Source organism: Gastrolobium bilobum, unplaced genomic scaffold (assembly GCF_033153095.1).
Source record: "Gastrolobium bilobum isolate Gb01-03AN ecotype WA unplaced genomic scaffold, APGP_CSIRO_Gbil_v1 utg5789, whole genome shotgun sequence".
In the NCBI taxonomy this organism is placed as follows: Eukaryota; Viridiplantae; Streptophyta; class Magnoliopsida; order Fabales; family Fabaceae; genus Gastrolobium; species Gastrolobium bilobum.
This window is the reverse complement of record NW_026900101.1, coordinates 124004-138266: the sequence shown is the minus strand read 5'-3', so window position 1 is coordinate 138266 and position 14263 is coordinate 124004. Positions and strand designations below refer to the sequence as shown.

The 14263-nt window shown below is 34.0% G+C and overlaps 1 protein-coding gene across 1 annotated transcript; it reads right to left on the bottom strand.

Annotated features, from left to right (window-relative positions):
• Positions 1-2155: 2155 nt before the first annotated feature.
• On the bottom strand, positions 2156-13485 carry LOC133295305 (probable trehalose-phosphate phosphatase I). The gene is made up of 11 exons (XM_061494111.1): positions 13342-13485; positions 13082-13222; positions 12892-12963; positions 12685-12777; positions 12530-12589; positions 12314-12415; positions 12027-12174; positions 11846-11916; positions 11630-11722; positions 11452-11494; positions 2156-2196 (listed from the first exon to the last, which is right to left on the bottom strand). Exons 1-11 carry the CDS (start codon positions 13477-13479, stop codon positions 2156-2158), a joined length of 1002 nt encoding a protein of 333 aa, XP_061350095.1. The 5' UTR covers positions 13480-13485.
• Between the last annotated feature and the right edge of the window lie 778 nt (positions 13486-14263).

Genomic DNA, 14263 nt, shown 5'->3' with positions numbered 1-14263 from the left:
AAATCGGATGCAAGCTCGTTTAAATGCCTGGAATCAACGTACTCTTTCATTGGCAGGAAGATCAACTTTGGCTAGGTCAGTTCTTACTGCAATTCCTCAATATCCTATGCAAACTTGTATTATTCCTAGTGGTACGTGTGATCGTATTGAGAGTGTAACTAGGAATTTCATTTGGGGATCAACTTCTGAACGAAGGAAAGCTCACCTGGTTTCTTGGGAGACGGTCTGTTTGCCGAAGAATGTAGGGGGGCTTGGTTTTCGTAAAATTAAAGAGAATAATATGGCTTTTATCATGAAGCTAGGTCACCGAATCATGACTGATCGTAATTCGTTATGGGTTCGGGTCCTTCGTAGCAAGTATAAGGTGGAGGAAAGGCTCATTCCAAGTATCTCGGCTTCCGCAAATGATTCTGGTTTATGGAAGGCTATTGTTAAGTATTGGCCTCAAACTCTAGAGAATTCTCGTATCATTTTAGGGGATGGGGTTCATACGTCTTTTTGGATGGATTCGTGGGTGCCAGGATGTCCTCAACTTGTTTCTCTGGCCGTTCAACCTATTCCTCCTATTATGACTCATTGGTCTACGTCTCAATTTGTAACTTGTTATGGTAATTGGGACTGGCCTTTATTTCAGCACCTTCTTCCTACTTCAGTATTAGACAAGATTCGTAGTGTGCTCCCTCCTACAGTGGATCCTTCTCCGGACCGTGTTATTTGGGCAGGTAGCCAAGATGGGGTTTTTTCAGTGAAATCAGCTTATAACTATCTCATGGGTACCTCGCATTATCATCAGGATAGGATTTGGAAGGTAATTTGGGCTTGGCCTGGTCCTGAACGTATTAGACAATTCTTATGGCTTCTCTACAGAGGTTCTCTTTTAACTAATGTTCATAGAGTGCATCGTCACATGGCTACAGATGCAGGGTGTCTGAGATGTCATTATAATCTTGAGGATAGTTTACATGCCATTAGAGATTGTCCTGGTGCCAGGGAATTATGGGAGCATTGGGTTCCTTCTGATAACCGTAGTGACTTTTTCTCCATGGATCTTCACCTATGGATTCAGACAAATCTAGGATTAAAAGGTCTGTTTCAAACTGATCGAACTTGGCCTTTGTATTTTGGGGTGATAGCTTGGTGTTTGTGGGGGGAAAGAAATAAGGCGATCTTTGATCAAACTATCACCTCGAAGTATGGTCTCATTAGGCGCATTACCTATACTTGTGGTAATATTCAATTGGCTAATGAAACCCTTATATATTAAGATTGGTCATCAGGAGCTTAGAAGAGAGGAACGTCTTATTCACTTGAATTTTCCCTCTGAGGGTTATGTTAAACTTAACGTGGATGGTTCCAGCATAGACAGTGGGCAAAGGACTGCATGTGATGGAGTCATAAGGGATGCTGCTGGGAACTGGTTAACTGGTTTTACAAAATTTCTTGAGAGTGGTACTTCTACTTCAGCGGAAATTTGGGGGTTCTTGACATGTATGGATCTGGCTTGGCATAAGGGATTTAAGAGAGTCTTTGTGGAGGGTGACTCCAAGGTGGCTTTGGAATTTATAAGAAAAAGGTGTGACGTAAGTCATCCTCTTTTTGCTTTAATCATCCGAGCTCGTAGCATGCTTCAAAGAGACTGGATTATTCAGCTTAGTCATACTTATAGAAAAGACAATTTTGTTGCTAATTGACTTGCTACTCATGCACCTCATCAGGATGGACAACTGATTGTGTTGGATGTCCCTCCAACGGCTTGTTTGGAATTGCTTCGTAATGACTTGAGGGGAGTTAGTCTCCCAAGATTGTGCCCAGTATAGGACTTTTTTTGATGTTGCTTTAGTTTTCATTGTATTTCCAAAAAAATAAAAATAAAACGAGCTTAGTGCAAAATTTGCGGATATCTTACCGTGAAAACTATCATTTTCGCAGGAAATTCTTTTTCCGGAAGCCTTATAACATCATGGATTTGGCCGGGAAGGATCTCCAGCAACGGTGATGACTATAGCAACACGAATAGCTCGTTAAGAACCACCTGAAGTCTCTGGGGAAGTTGGAATGAAATTAAATGAAAATAAGAATGAGACATTCCTATTTTTGGTAATGTAATGGAACATTATTTCTTATAATTGTAGAAATAAATGTTCTATTTATACAGTTAGCTGGTTAGTTTTTTATTTTGGCTGGGCCTACCGCGCGCTATTGTACCAAAAAGAATAGGTATTCCATGTCAATATTATATATAGGGATACATTTTTTTATTGTGATCTCAATCACGACTCACGATCTTTAAATTTAATTATCGTTTTATATTATCAAAAGTCATGAATAAGAAATCTCTATCTAAAATATAAATAAGTATGCAAACACAATTTAATTCATAAAAGTATATAAATACATTTTAAAAATAATAAAGCATATGGAACAAGACACAAAATTAACTTAAGATAAAGATTTAAGGTGAGGTGGGTCAAAACCAGCTCCCAGCAGGTTCAATTGTAATGTAACGAGTACAATTTTATTTCTTTTATTTTTTTTACATTTACATTCAATTAAGTAAAAATAATATTTTAGGAAAAACAAAATTGTAATAAAATGAGATAGAGAGGGTCCCTTTATAAACAATACAGATAGTTGTAGATGAGAGACTGATATATAAAAGAGTTGATGTGCTAGCTCCTTGCGGTAGGAATTCAGCTATTGTGATTTGTAATGTTTTAGGTTCTCTTTATTTAGATGAGATCACTTTCTCTCACATTGTATATTGATATTATATCCTTTCTGGGTGGGCTGAGATCATATATTTGATCTGACGAATTAACCCAAAACAGAAAGAAAGAAATAATTCGAAACAAATTCGGATAAATTATGACATAATAATCAAAGATGTGTCTATCTTTTCTTTTCAAGCAAGTGATCATATTGCAGCACTTCCTCTTATTTTGGCGAGTTAAGGAAAATCGAGACATCTCTAATTCTCTTGGGACCGCTAGTTAAGTGAATACAATATATTGAACCGTAAAAGCAGCTTCAAATCTAATCTAGTATTGGGATATCTCTCCAATCTATCATTTATTTTAAACCAAACATTCACCACGCACACACTCTTTCTCAATCTCTCATCCTCCCCTATCCCGTGCAAAGTGCATAGTGCATGCATGCAGGAACGCCACTTTCACCTCTCTCATGCAAACTGCGCCCCTCTCTTCCTCATTGCTAACATCCCCACATTCCTCCACCATCCCTTCTTCTCTCTCTTCACCCCATCGCTCCCCGGCCATACTCCCATGGTGGGCCCGCCGCCACAGTCGCCACCGGTTCCCATCAACTCCAGCTAGCAAACTTCGGCAATGGCATTATGGCAGCTACGTTGTCCAGGTCCCCAGGGACCAAGTCTACCGCACTCCGCCACTGGAAAATGCCCGCATCGCCGAGCAGCACCGAAACACTCGCGAGAGGGACAAAAAGAGGAAATGCTATTGGTATTACGTGCGAATCATTGCCTACATAACAATTGTTATCTTTATTGGTGGCTCCTATAGGTGGCTTTTTCCTCATGTTAAATAGGCCTAAGGACCCTAGATTATCCATCCAACACTTTTTTCTCCACAAATAACCTGACCCAATAGAATACAACATTACTTTACAGGTCCACAATCCAAATTCAAGAGTGGGCATTTTGTATAAAGGAGGGCATGTTTGGCAACAAGAAATTGCTTCGGGTCCCTATCCAATTTTCTTTCAAGCCCATCATAATTCAAGTGTGCTTAATTTAGCATTGAAAGGCTCAAAAGCCTAGTTGCCTAAGGGGGTCAACGAGGGCATGAGAAACGACAACAAAAAAAAAAGTGCTTGTCACATTTTTTTTTGTATAGAATGTCACATTCTTTTTAACCATTCACGTCCGAGAACGAACGAAAAAGGGGAAGTTGCACGGTGGGACGAAGAAATACGACGTGTCGTGCCAAGTGACGGTGGATACATTGGCCAAAGCCACTGGTGTACTTTCCCAACAATGCCAAACCAAACGACACTAGTTGCTCGCAACTCCAAGTTTTCTCTTGTCTTCAGAATTTGAGATCCATTTTACGACGGCTCTGGGATGAGGAAATCAAATGGTTGGTTAGGTCCCTTTTTTTTCTTTTTCTTTAATACCTTCGGTATTGAACGTTGAGTCAGTATTTAGCGCAGAAATGTACATAAATAGCTGACACAGACAAAACAATTTGGTTTTCTCTTCTTGTTCTTAGATCTACCCCTTTCTAGATTCAGATGCCAATGTAAATTTTAACTTTCAGAGTGATAGGTGCCGGAAAGATTGTGTTAACGTTAATTTGGTTTTTGGAAAAAAAGACGTACGTAATTCTAATTTAATGATGAAAGATAGAGAATGATATCAATCTAATCATCTAAATAATAAGAAATGAAATCAATTTAGTATTTTAAAAATAAAATATATATACATGGTTTATGTTATTTTTATTTTTAAATTATAAAAAAATTCAAAATTTTTGTACTGACTCTAATATTTGTTATTTTCCCCTTCCAGCTATAAAAAATTTCATTAGTTAATTATTAATATTTGTGTGTTTAATAACTTTAATTTAATCAACTTGTCATTTTATCGTAATGCTATCATGAGTACTAATATATAGGTTGATAAAATGAAGTAATGATTTTTCAATTAAAAATTATTTAAATGGTGAGGGTGAAAAATACTGTAACAGAAGATATAATTTGGTATTTAAGTCGGTTTAATCTAGCTCAAATATTGTTGGATCTATATTGGGGCGACTCCTCCAATGTTATTATTATTATTATTATTATTATTATTATTATTATTATTATTATTATTATTTTTGATAAACAATGTTATTTTCTTTATTTGTAGATTCAAACTCGAATTCTCTTATTAAATTGCGTGTCACTTTTATATATACATAGACTTATATAAGAGTATATAAAGATACATGGTATTTTTGCTTTCTTATTTTTTTAAAATTTACATTTATATATAGTTAATACATTATAAATTTTTTTTGACGAGGCAGGAGCTAGAAGCGTCGTGCTCCTCCAAATCTCAAAAGTTCCTTTTACTTCTTTTTAATTTAATATTTTTATATAATTTAATGTTAATTTTTCAAAAAAAATTAGTCCTCGCATCCCAAATTGAAATTTCTGTTTGTGACTTTCTTTTGCAAAAGTAACTCACTTTTACAAAACTATTGAAATATTAATGTGATGGAATGGTATATGCAGTTAGAAATCCTTAATAATATAGAGGGATTAATGGAAAATTATTTTTTTATGAATTTAACTATATATAATAACAACTATTTACAACGTAAAACATTTTTAATAATAAAATGACACATAAATAGATATTAACATAAAAAAAATTACATTGATAAAAAAATTAGAATTAAATCCTTTCTGTGTATGGTTTCCCTTGTCGTTTTGCAAAACCTGAATTAGCAATAATTTGGGTTAAAAAATAAAACGAATCTTGCAACTTTTTTATTTTTTTACATCACGTTTACATTATTTTTTGTTTCATAATTTTTTTTTTTTATACATGATTTATAAAATTGATTTTATTCATAGAGAATGATCCGTTTACAAATTTTTGCAAATTATACTATGTACTCCTGGGAGAACATAATGTAACCTAGTGTTCTCTCAGGAGAACATATATAGTGTAATTTGTAAACAAAAAATTTGTAAATATAACCCTTCACTTATTCATATGCATATCCTCCGCATGAATTAATTCTCTGTGTAATTTTTTTATGTTGAAAAGAGAAACAATTTAAAAATTCATTTTCAAAATTAAAAAAGATTAACTGAAACTTTAGTTGGTAAATTTTAATTACTATTGCTATTCTCTCTAATCTGCATCCAACAATATTGACTACTAGATAACCAAAACACTTTTTTCTAGTTTTTTTCATGCTTTAAAGCTGCTGGAAAAGGAAACTCAAACGTTAGCGAGTGGTTTGGATTATATTTTAGTAGAAATAATTTTGAAAAAAATAAAACTCTGCTGAAAGAATTAATTTTAAAAAAATTAGTATTTAAAAAAATAATTTAAAAGAATTATTTTTTTGATAATAAAATAGAATCACTTTTAAAGTGTAAATATAACTATATTTTTAAAAATTTAGTATATTCCAAATTCAATTAATTCTATTAGATAATTTTTTTTTAAATTACGTCTTTAAAAACTAATTCTACTTATTGCAGAATGTTTTTTTTTTTTTTTTTTTTTTAACAAAACGGACATATATATATATATATATATATATATATATATATATATATATATATATATATATATAGCATACTACCGGAAAAGTGATTCCTGTGCAAAACAAACATCCTCCGATTAGTTGTCATATTCATATATACAAACGCCATTCATGAGCCAGCGAGTGGTGTTTACCAGCTATGGTGTTACTGTTCATTAAAAGTTACAGGTTCTAGGTAAGGGAAAGGTAAGGTGCCAACCCATACAAGCATTTTCTTTGGCATTGAATCTATACTAAAGCGAACTGTTAGCTCCTTATGGCAACATCTGTCCCATAATAGAAGACCTTGCTAGATGCATGTTAGCCTAAAGGCTATATATATATATATATTGCTGAACGATCCGTTCTATATATACCTTTCTTTTAATTTAGCTAATCACTTTCTCGCGCGTTTATATTACCTTTCTTTTTTAATCAACAGCGAGTGAAGGGCTAGATACCAGCAATAAACCTTTTATGAAACTCAAAAAACAACCAGTATTTGCTCCCTACAACAGCAGCAACTATTCATAAGAGTACTTAATCTCATTATTCAATGCTAAGCCGTAACCTAACGACTCATCATTAATCGACACTGTAAAAAGTTATATATAATATAGGAGCAGATTATATTTAAAAAATTTTTTATTTACAAATTACATTATCTTCTCCCAGGAGAACACTGATTACACTATGTTCTCCTGGTAAAAGATAGTGTAATTTGTAAAAAATTTCAAAAAAAATTTGTAAACGAATCATATATAGAAATGAAAGCATATGTATGCTCGACTCTCGATGTGGGGACCATTTGATCGAAGTCCAAAGGCAGAGAGCGGATCGACACGTCTATGGAGATCCATTATTAATTGGGTATCCCTGACCCTATGGCAAATAATGCATTACGGAGAACCATATGCCTTGTTGCTTGCTAGCTAACTTAATTACTAAAGCTAACAACAGTATACTTGACTAATAATTAAACTAATACAGTAGTTGTTGAGGTCGCAAGAGTATTTTTACTATGGGAAATGAGAAGGGTTTAGAAAAATCCACACAACCTCGGTTTGGCCTTTTAGCTTATGAATGCTGAGTTTTTTTTTAATATAAAGGGTAAAGGGTATTTTATATAACTCTTAAGCATCCTTCTCTTTTTATTTTTATTTTTTTTCATTTTCTATTCTCAGATGTGGTTTATTGGAAGCAAAAAGCTCACAACTGAAGATCCTTTCATGTATTATTTGATTTGACCCATGAATGGACAATTAACGTGACAAGAGATGGGAGAAAAAAATGTAGGGATAAGAGTAATAAAATCATCACCATTAATTTGTCTATAAAGAGTACTCAAATCCTCTCACATAATATTTATGTTAAATAACACATGAAGAGATTTATTTCCAAGTCCTATATATTTTAATAAATTGTCTCGATATCGCCCATAATAGGAAATGAGGCACGTTTTTTTGTATATTTTGTCCCTCACACAAATCAAGCACATGATTGAGACATACATGAGTGCAGGCTGTTCAATATTGCCATGATAACAGAGTGATGAGGGTGTTCAGTCAGATGTGTTGGGGAGTGCCGGTTTCGTACCAATAATTGGAGCTTCCAAGGCTTCTCTTAGTTTATTTCAGTTTAAGGCACCAATTATGAAACTGAATCTAGTGGTAACCTATCTTTACACGTATGAAAATAAAGACCTGGGTTACAAGACTTGGAAGCGTGTTTGGTGTCTCCATTAAGAGTCCTCGTGTCTTCTTCAAATCAAGCACTTTGAGTGGATTCCAACTCCTCTTCAACCACTTATAAGATTCACCAAGTAGTGGATTTCCCTTTCACGCACCTAACCCTTTGAAAATAAACCATTAAACTAGAAATCAGATCTCTCGTATTGTGTAAAAAATTACTATCTTGAGATACCACTCTGATGATATTTGATCGAGCAAATCAAATCAAGGCGGCCAACGGTTTAGGCATCTTTTAGAGAGCAATTATAAGGCTATGTTTAGGTTCAATATCCTAATCAAACAAGGATAGGGCTTTCAATTGTTAATGGTAGGGGATGTTAGGAATTAGGATCAAGATCAACCCTAAGTGATTCTTTTAATTAGTTTATTATCCCAGATATTCTCACTTTATCTTTATTAGGAGCTGTCCTAAATATATATAACAATGATCATAATAATATATGCTTCAGATTTAGAGTTCCTGGCACCCTATGACGGTACCATCCGTTCCAACTTTCATCTCGGTCCTATTAAAGCTTATTAAAATTCATCCTTGTTCCCATGTCTTTTTCGAACTATGTCTGACAAAAGGGTGAAAATAGATGCCCTGTATACAAGTTGGGAGGTACAGGACCAAGCAGGTTAATTTATGTACGTTGAGTCGGAGACTATAATTGTCATGTATATCTTCAAATTTACTATCCTTTGTTTGATAATGGCATGACTAACTCATTTCACAGCACAACACCTTGACCATATAAGGAATAGGGTGGTTGGCAATAATAATGCAAGTGTTTTGTTTTAGGGTTTTGTGATTAAAAGGGTTATTCCTTTGAGATTGTTAGGTGTCTTAATTCGTAGCTAATTTAGTAATGCAATATGCGTAATTCGAGTAAGGAAAATGTGGTCAACAACTACAGGAATATGGATAGTTGATAACCGAAAGGAGGAGCCATCAGGGTTTCCGGCCAACTTGGTATAGTATCTATGCTCTACCTAAAGTTTGAATTTATACCTTTTGAACAGTTATTACATGGTTATTGAGAAAGACGTAAGGCAAAACATGACATAGAAGTATATGCACAATAATGTGGATTTATTAGTCACAGTCGGATTTTGAGGCAAGTACAACACATGACTCATGATGATAAGGATGCTTGCATGCTAAACTTATGGACTTCTTTCCTCTCTTTTCACAAGACATCGATCTACCCCAACCGAACTATTGTTAAAAAAAATAAAAAAATACTGAACAAATAGAAGAATTCCCAACTCATGACTTTCCTTATTTATGGACAAATAGTTTTTGTACGGCATATATCATTACATTTTTTTTTAAAAATAAAATTATATGAAGTATAATATATTGTATTTTTCACATAAATTTATACATTTTTTTTTTAAAAACTCATAAAAGATACACACAGAAAATTAAGTTTTTGCAACGCAATTAGCCACTCACATTTGTGTCGGTGTACGTGCTAGGCATATGTCTTCATAAAAAGACAAACCTCCTAATTATTAAAGTTCCTATCATTTTCTTCTGGGGATAAATCCAAACGCAAATACAATCTCAACACGCGTGCACTTCTTAACTAGTGATTTCCATTTTATACCAATGATGACAAGAGGCATCTTGACAACTGTACGTTTTGTTACATGTGTCCCAACTCCCGTGAAAGATTTTTCAGGCTCTGACTGTGAAAATGAGGGTAGATACACCAAGTTCTAGATTTCACATGGTTTTCGTATCTTCAGTTTTTTTAGTCATCACCTTCATTTACTTGGAGGCAAGACCTATAAGCCAGAGTTCTTTAGTGGAATATATAAACAAACCCGATCTTATAAAATATAATATAAATCATTAAAAAGATTCTCATTCAACATCTTAAAATTTTCGGTTGAATTGATTTTCTAACATGGTATCAGAGCTTCAGTGACCATGAAGTCATAAGTTCGATCCTCACCACCCCCACTTTCAGGTGGAATTAAGAAAAACACAAAGTAGACAAAAAATGAGTTTGTGCAGCACAAGGCGGACCAATAATGGGCTTGTGCCATATTCACGTTCAGAGAATATATATAAATCATTAAAAAGACCTTCACCCAACACTTTAAGATTTTGGGTTGAATTAGTTCTTTAACACTCGAGAACACTGTTATGATAGATTATTCAAGTGTGATAGTTTTATATTAATTGATAATGAGCTTAGTGATGCATATAAATGAGAAGATCCATGAATTCAATGATTTAAAATTTTGGATTGAGAGATGATGTGAGACTCATTTATTATAGTTGATCCAACTTAATCCATTGATAACAATCTCCCGCTCCTCCTGGAGCGGCTGACATGCTATCCACAAGTTTCTCGAGTCACAATATTTATGTCATATGCAGTTTGGTGACTGACCCCTATCAACAAAGCTTGAATTTATACCAAGATCGAGGTCAAACCTATAAAGATTGAAATAATAGTTACTATAACCGTGATGTCGTAAACATTTATATGATTTGGATCTCTGGTGTTAGAAACAAACAATACCACCGTGCAGTTATAATCCTTCAGTGTATATTTGGCAAAACTATATTTATAATCTTTTTTTATTACAGAAAATGCCATTTTTTATGATGATCCTCTATATTTATTTTTTTAACCGTAGAGAATCGTGATCTCATGTACAGTTTTTTGTTTTTAATACAATTAGAACAAGAATTCGAATATGCGATATACATATGAATTTTTCTATACCTTCTTTGACAGACGTGGTGAAAGTAACAGTATTTATATATGCATTACTTAAACAATTAAAAGAGGAACTTCTTTTTATCTTAGTTATTTTTTATCTTGACAAAAAGAAAAAGTAACTTTTATTAAATTAAATATCCTAAAGTGAATAATATTATATAAACAAATTTATAGTACTAAAATTCGTTCTCGTTTCTTAGCATTTATATTTCTAAATTTATGAATTTATATAAAACTTTTCTGCACAATTTCATTTATTATAATATTTTTACGTATTTACCCTCTCAATATTATTCATTATAACATCATCTTCCAGATCAACTCAATTTGTTTTTATGATTGTCTAAATCAGCTTTTCAAGCTGAAGTTTCATTTTCAGTGTTTATTGTCCACACGTACGATAAGTACACTTCAGAGCAAGAAGGTTGACGCGCCATTTGTAACTGGGGCATAAAACATCTGTCTTTCACTAGCCGCATGCGCATGCAAACGTGTGAAGGAATAGAACACTTCTTAAGAGAGAGAGAGAGAGAGAATCTATTTGGACTTTGTCCCTAAAAATTTAAAAACAATAATATTTCCTATTTTAACAAGAAAGGGATAGTATTCGAACCACCCCTTGACCAAATTCAGGAGTGGGACTCAATTCCCTGAACTCATCTATAATCTACAACTCGTGGGAGTGAGAACTCGTTCTTTTCCACTCCACCAAACGCCGCAAAAATTGCCCCACCTGTAAACAAAAAGCATATAGTTAACATATAGCTCAGATTCATCATTAACATATATATGAAAAAGAAATACAAGATTAATGCTTGAATTAAGCAACGACAGACACATACAAGACTATGAATCATGTTGGACTTACCTCTGATGGATCTTGCAAAGTGTATGAAGCATCTGTTTCTTTTGGAATTTTAGAAACAAGAATCCCAATCCCTTGGCCCCTACTGCGTAAAACCTGGATTATATTATATCCAAAATGTCAACAAGTAATAATAATAATAATAATAATAATATATACGTGGAACATATATAATAGCCCAATAATTTTAACAATTAGCAAGGTGGCGGCAATTGTTACCTTAAAAGCATCCTCGTCAGTTCGATCATCACCAATATAGATTGGAAATACGTTAGCAGAATTCGCATATCCTAGAAATCGAAAAAGAATATGAAGTTAAGACATATGGCTCATGATATAACGTACCAACTCCTTTAGTTCTTAAAGGAAGGCTATTTTTTATTTTTGCATGAATACTCACCAAGTGACTCTAACAAGAATTCAAGAGCCTTGCCCTTGTCCCATTTTATGGTTGGTCGAATCTCTAGCACTTTTCTCCCTTGGGTTAGCCTAAGTTTTGGGTAGTCTTTAAGTACTAATCGAACTTTCTCCGCTAGTGGTGCCCAACTCTAAGAAAAAAAACAGAGGTAAAATGGTTAGATATAAAATAATTGTATCCATCAAGTAACGTGTTTCGTGCGTGTGCGTGTGCGTATGTTGGGGTGAGCAAGCTATTAAAATAATTTCTGTTGACTGCTGGTCTGGTACCTTTTCGTCCACACAACGAAAGTGCACGGACAAGCAAAACTTGTTATTTTCTACCTTAGCCCCAGGGACAGACTTTGTTTTTTCCACCAGGATCTTGTACACCTGACCCCAATAAACAAATAAATAAATAAATAACTGGACACAGTTAAAATCTTATGCGTCACCAGAATGAAGAAAAGGGAGGTTCAATTTCGTGGTAATTAAAAGGAAACGAACCTCATTGATCATGGGCAGGAATTGACTCGCAGGCTGGAAGAGTACTGCTTGATCATTACCCTGAAACACAAGAAGAAATTACTAAGCTAAGAAGAAAGAATAGCAAGATCAAATCTTGATCATTAATTTAATTAGTTATAGAAATCATCTCTTACTTTCTTAGTACCACGGCTATTTGTTGGTCCCTTGATGTCCATGCCATGGCTTCCAGCATAGTACAGTTCTTCCAATTTTACAAAGTTGTATACCTGAAAGAAAATTAGAAAGAAAATCCAAATTAGTAATCTGCAAAAAGTGATCATTTTTTTTTTTTTTAATTTTTTGAGTTATTTTTTGCAATTTTGCTTTGAAGAAAAATGTACCTTGTCTATGCACCTTCCACTCACGATAGCTGTGGGAAAATGCCTGGCTACGTCCCTTAATGTCCCTCTCATCTGATTTAACGACAAATTAAAAAAAAAAAGAAGGAAAATTAATTGCAAATAAGTTATATTCTATAGATTTTATGAATTGATATATGAGAGTGAAACAAGAGAGAACAAAAGGTAAAACCTTTTTACTCATGAATGCTTTATCTGGATCTGCGACAATTGGGGAGAGAGTTCCATCATAGTCAAGAAAGGTCACAATCTGTTTCCCTTTCGAATAATTTATTATCTGATCAAACATGCTAAGCGCCGAAGGATGGTAAAGCTGCAAACAGTTTTGAAAAACAGAAACAGAATCAAGTCAGTTAATTAACCATTGATGTAACACCAAAAAAAGGTTCAAGCACACAAATTTTTAATAAAAAAGGCTCCAATTATGCTTACAATCCAAGGGCTTTGTTCTTGATTTTCTGAACTAGGTACGGTAGATTTGACTCGAGTGGGAGATGAAGCTCTCATTGAATCAACCCATGTGTTAACTTTAGCTCCTCCTTTTCCACCTCCATCCTCCAACGTTTTCATGATTTTCTTCTGGTATGGGCCCGAAAACCCACCAAGCAAAGCCATTATTTCAGGCCCTGCTCCTCTTGGTATAACACTCGACATTACGAAAGCCACAACAGGAGCCACCACATTCTTGTTAGTCATCCTTTGTTTTGTGAGAAAATTTTGAAAGAAACTCTGGGAACTGAACTGAGTAATGAAAAGAAAGGGCAGAAGTTTATATAGCAGAAAAAAACAGAGCAAAACAGAGGTTGCTGTTATGGTATGTGGATGCTTCCTCTGCTCAACGTGGGATTTATAGAAAAACAAAAAACCACACTCGCTTTCCACTCGTTGGTTCAAGTTACAAATAAGCCGGGGTGTCTGGTCAATTTATAACTTCGGTTACACGGCACAAACCGAAGAAACAATCACTTATTTTTCAATGGCCCTCGTACTTTTCAGCAACTATACTAAAATTTAAAGATGGAGGGACCACATAATAATCCCACAGGAACCTCCTTTTTACTTACTTTTTTATTGTTTCCCCCCTTTTTGTGAAAAAAGTTGTCATAATAATATGGAAACTTTACTGAAGGATTGTGTAGCTTCATTAGAATCACTACCCTTTTTACCACTAACTTGTTTTATGGTATCAAGTTAAATAGCACTTAATGTTTTAAAAAATAATAAATAAAAATAAAGACTGATATCAAGGATGTGATATTCTGAGATTATTCAATTACTATTTGAGCTTTAGTCGATTTTCTTTTAAAGAAATAACAACTGACTGAGACTATTAATAAAAGGAGAAAATTCAACC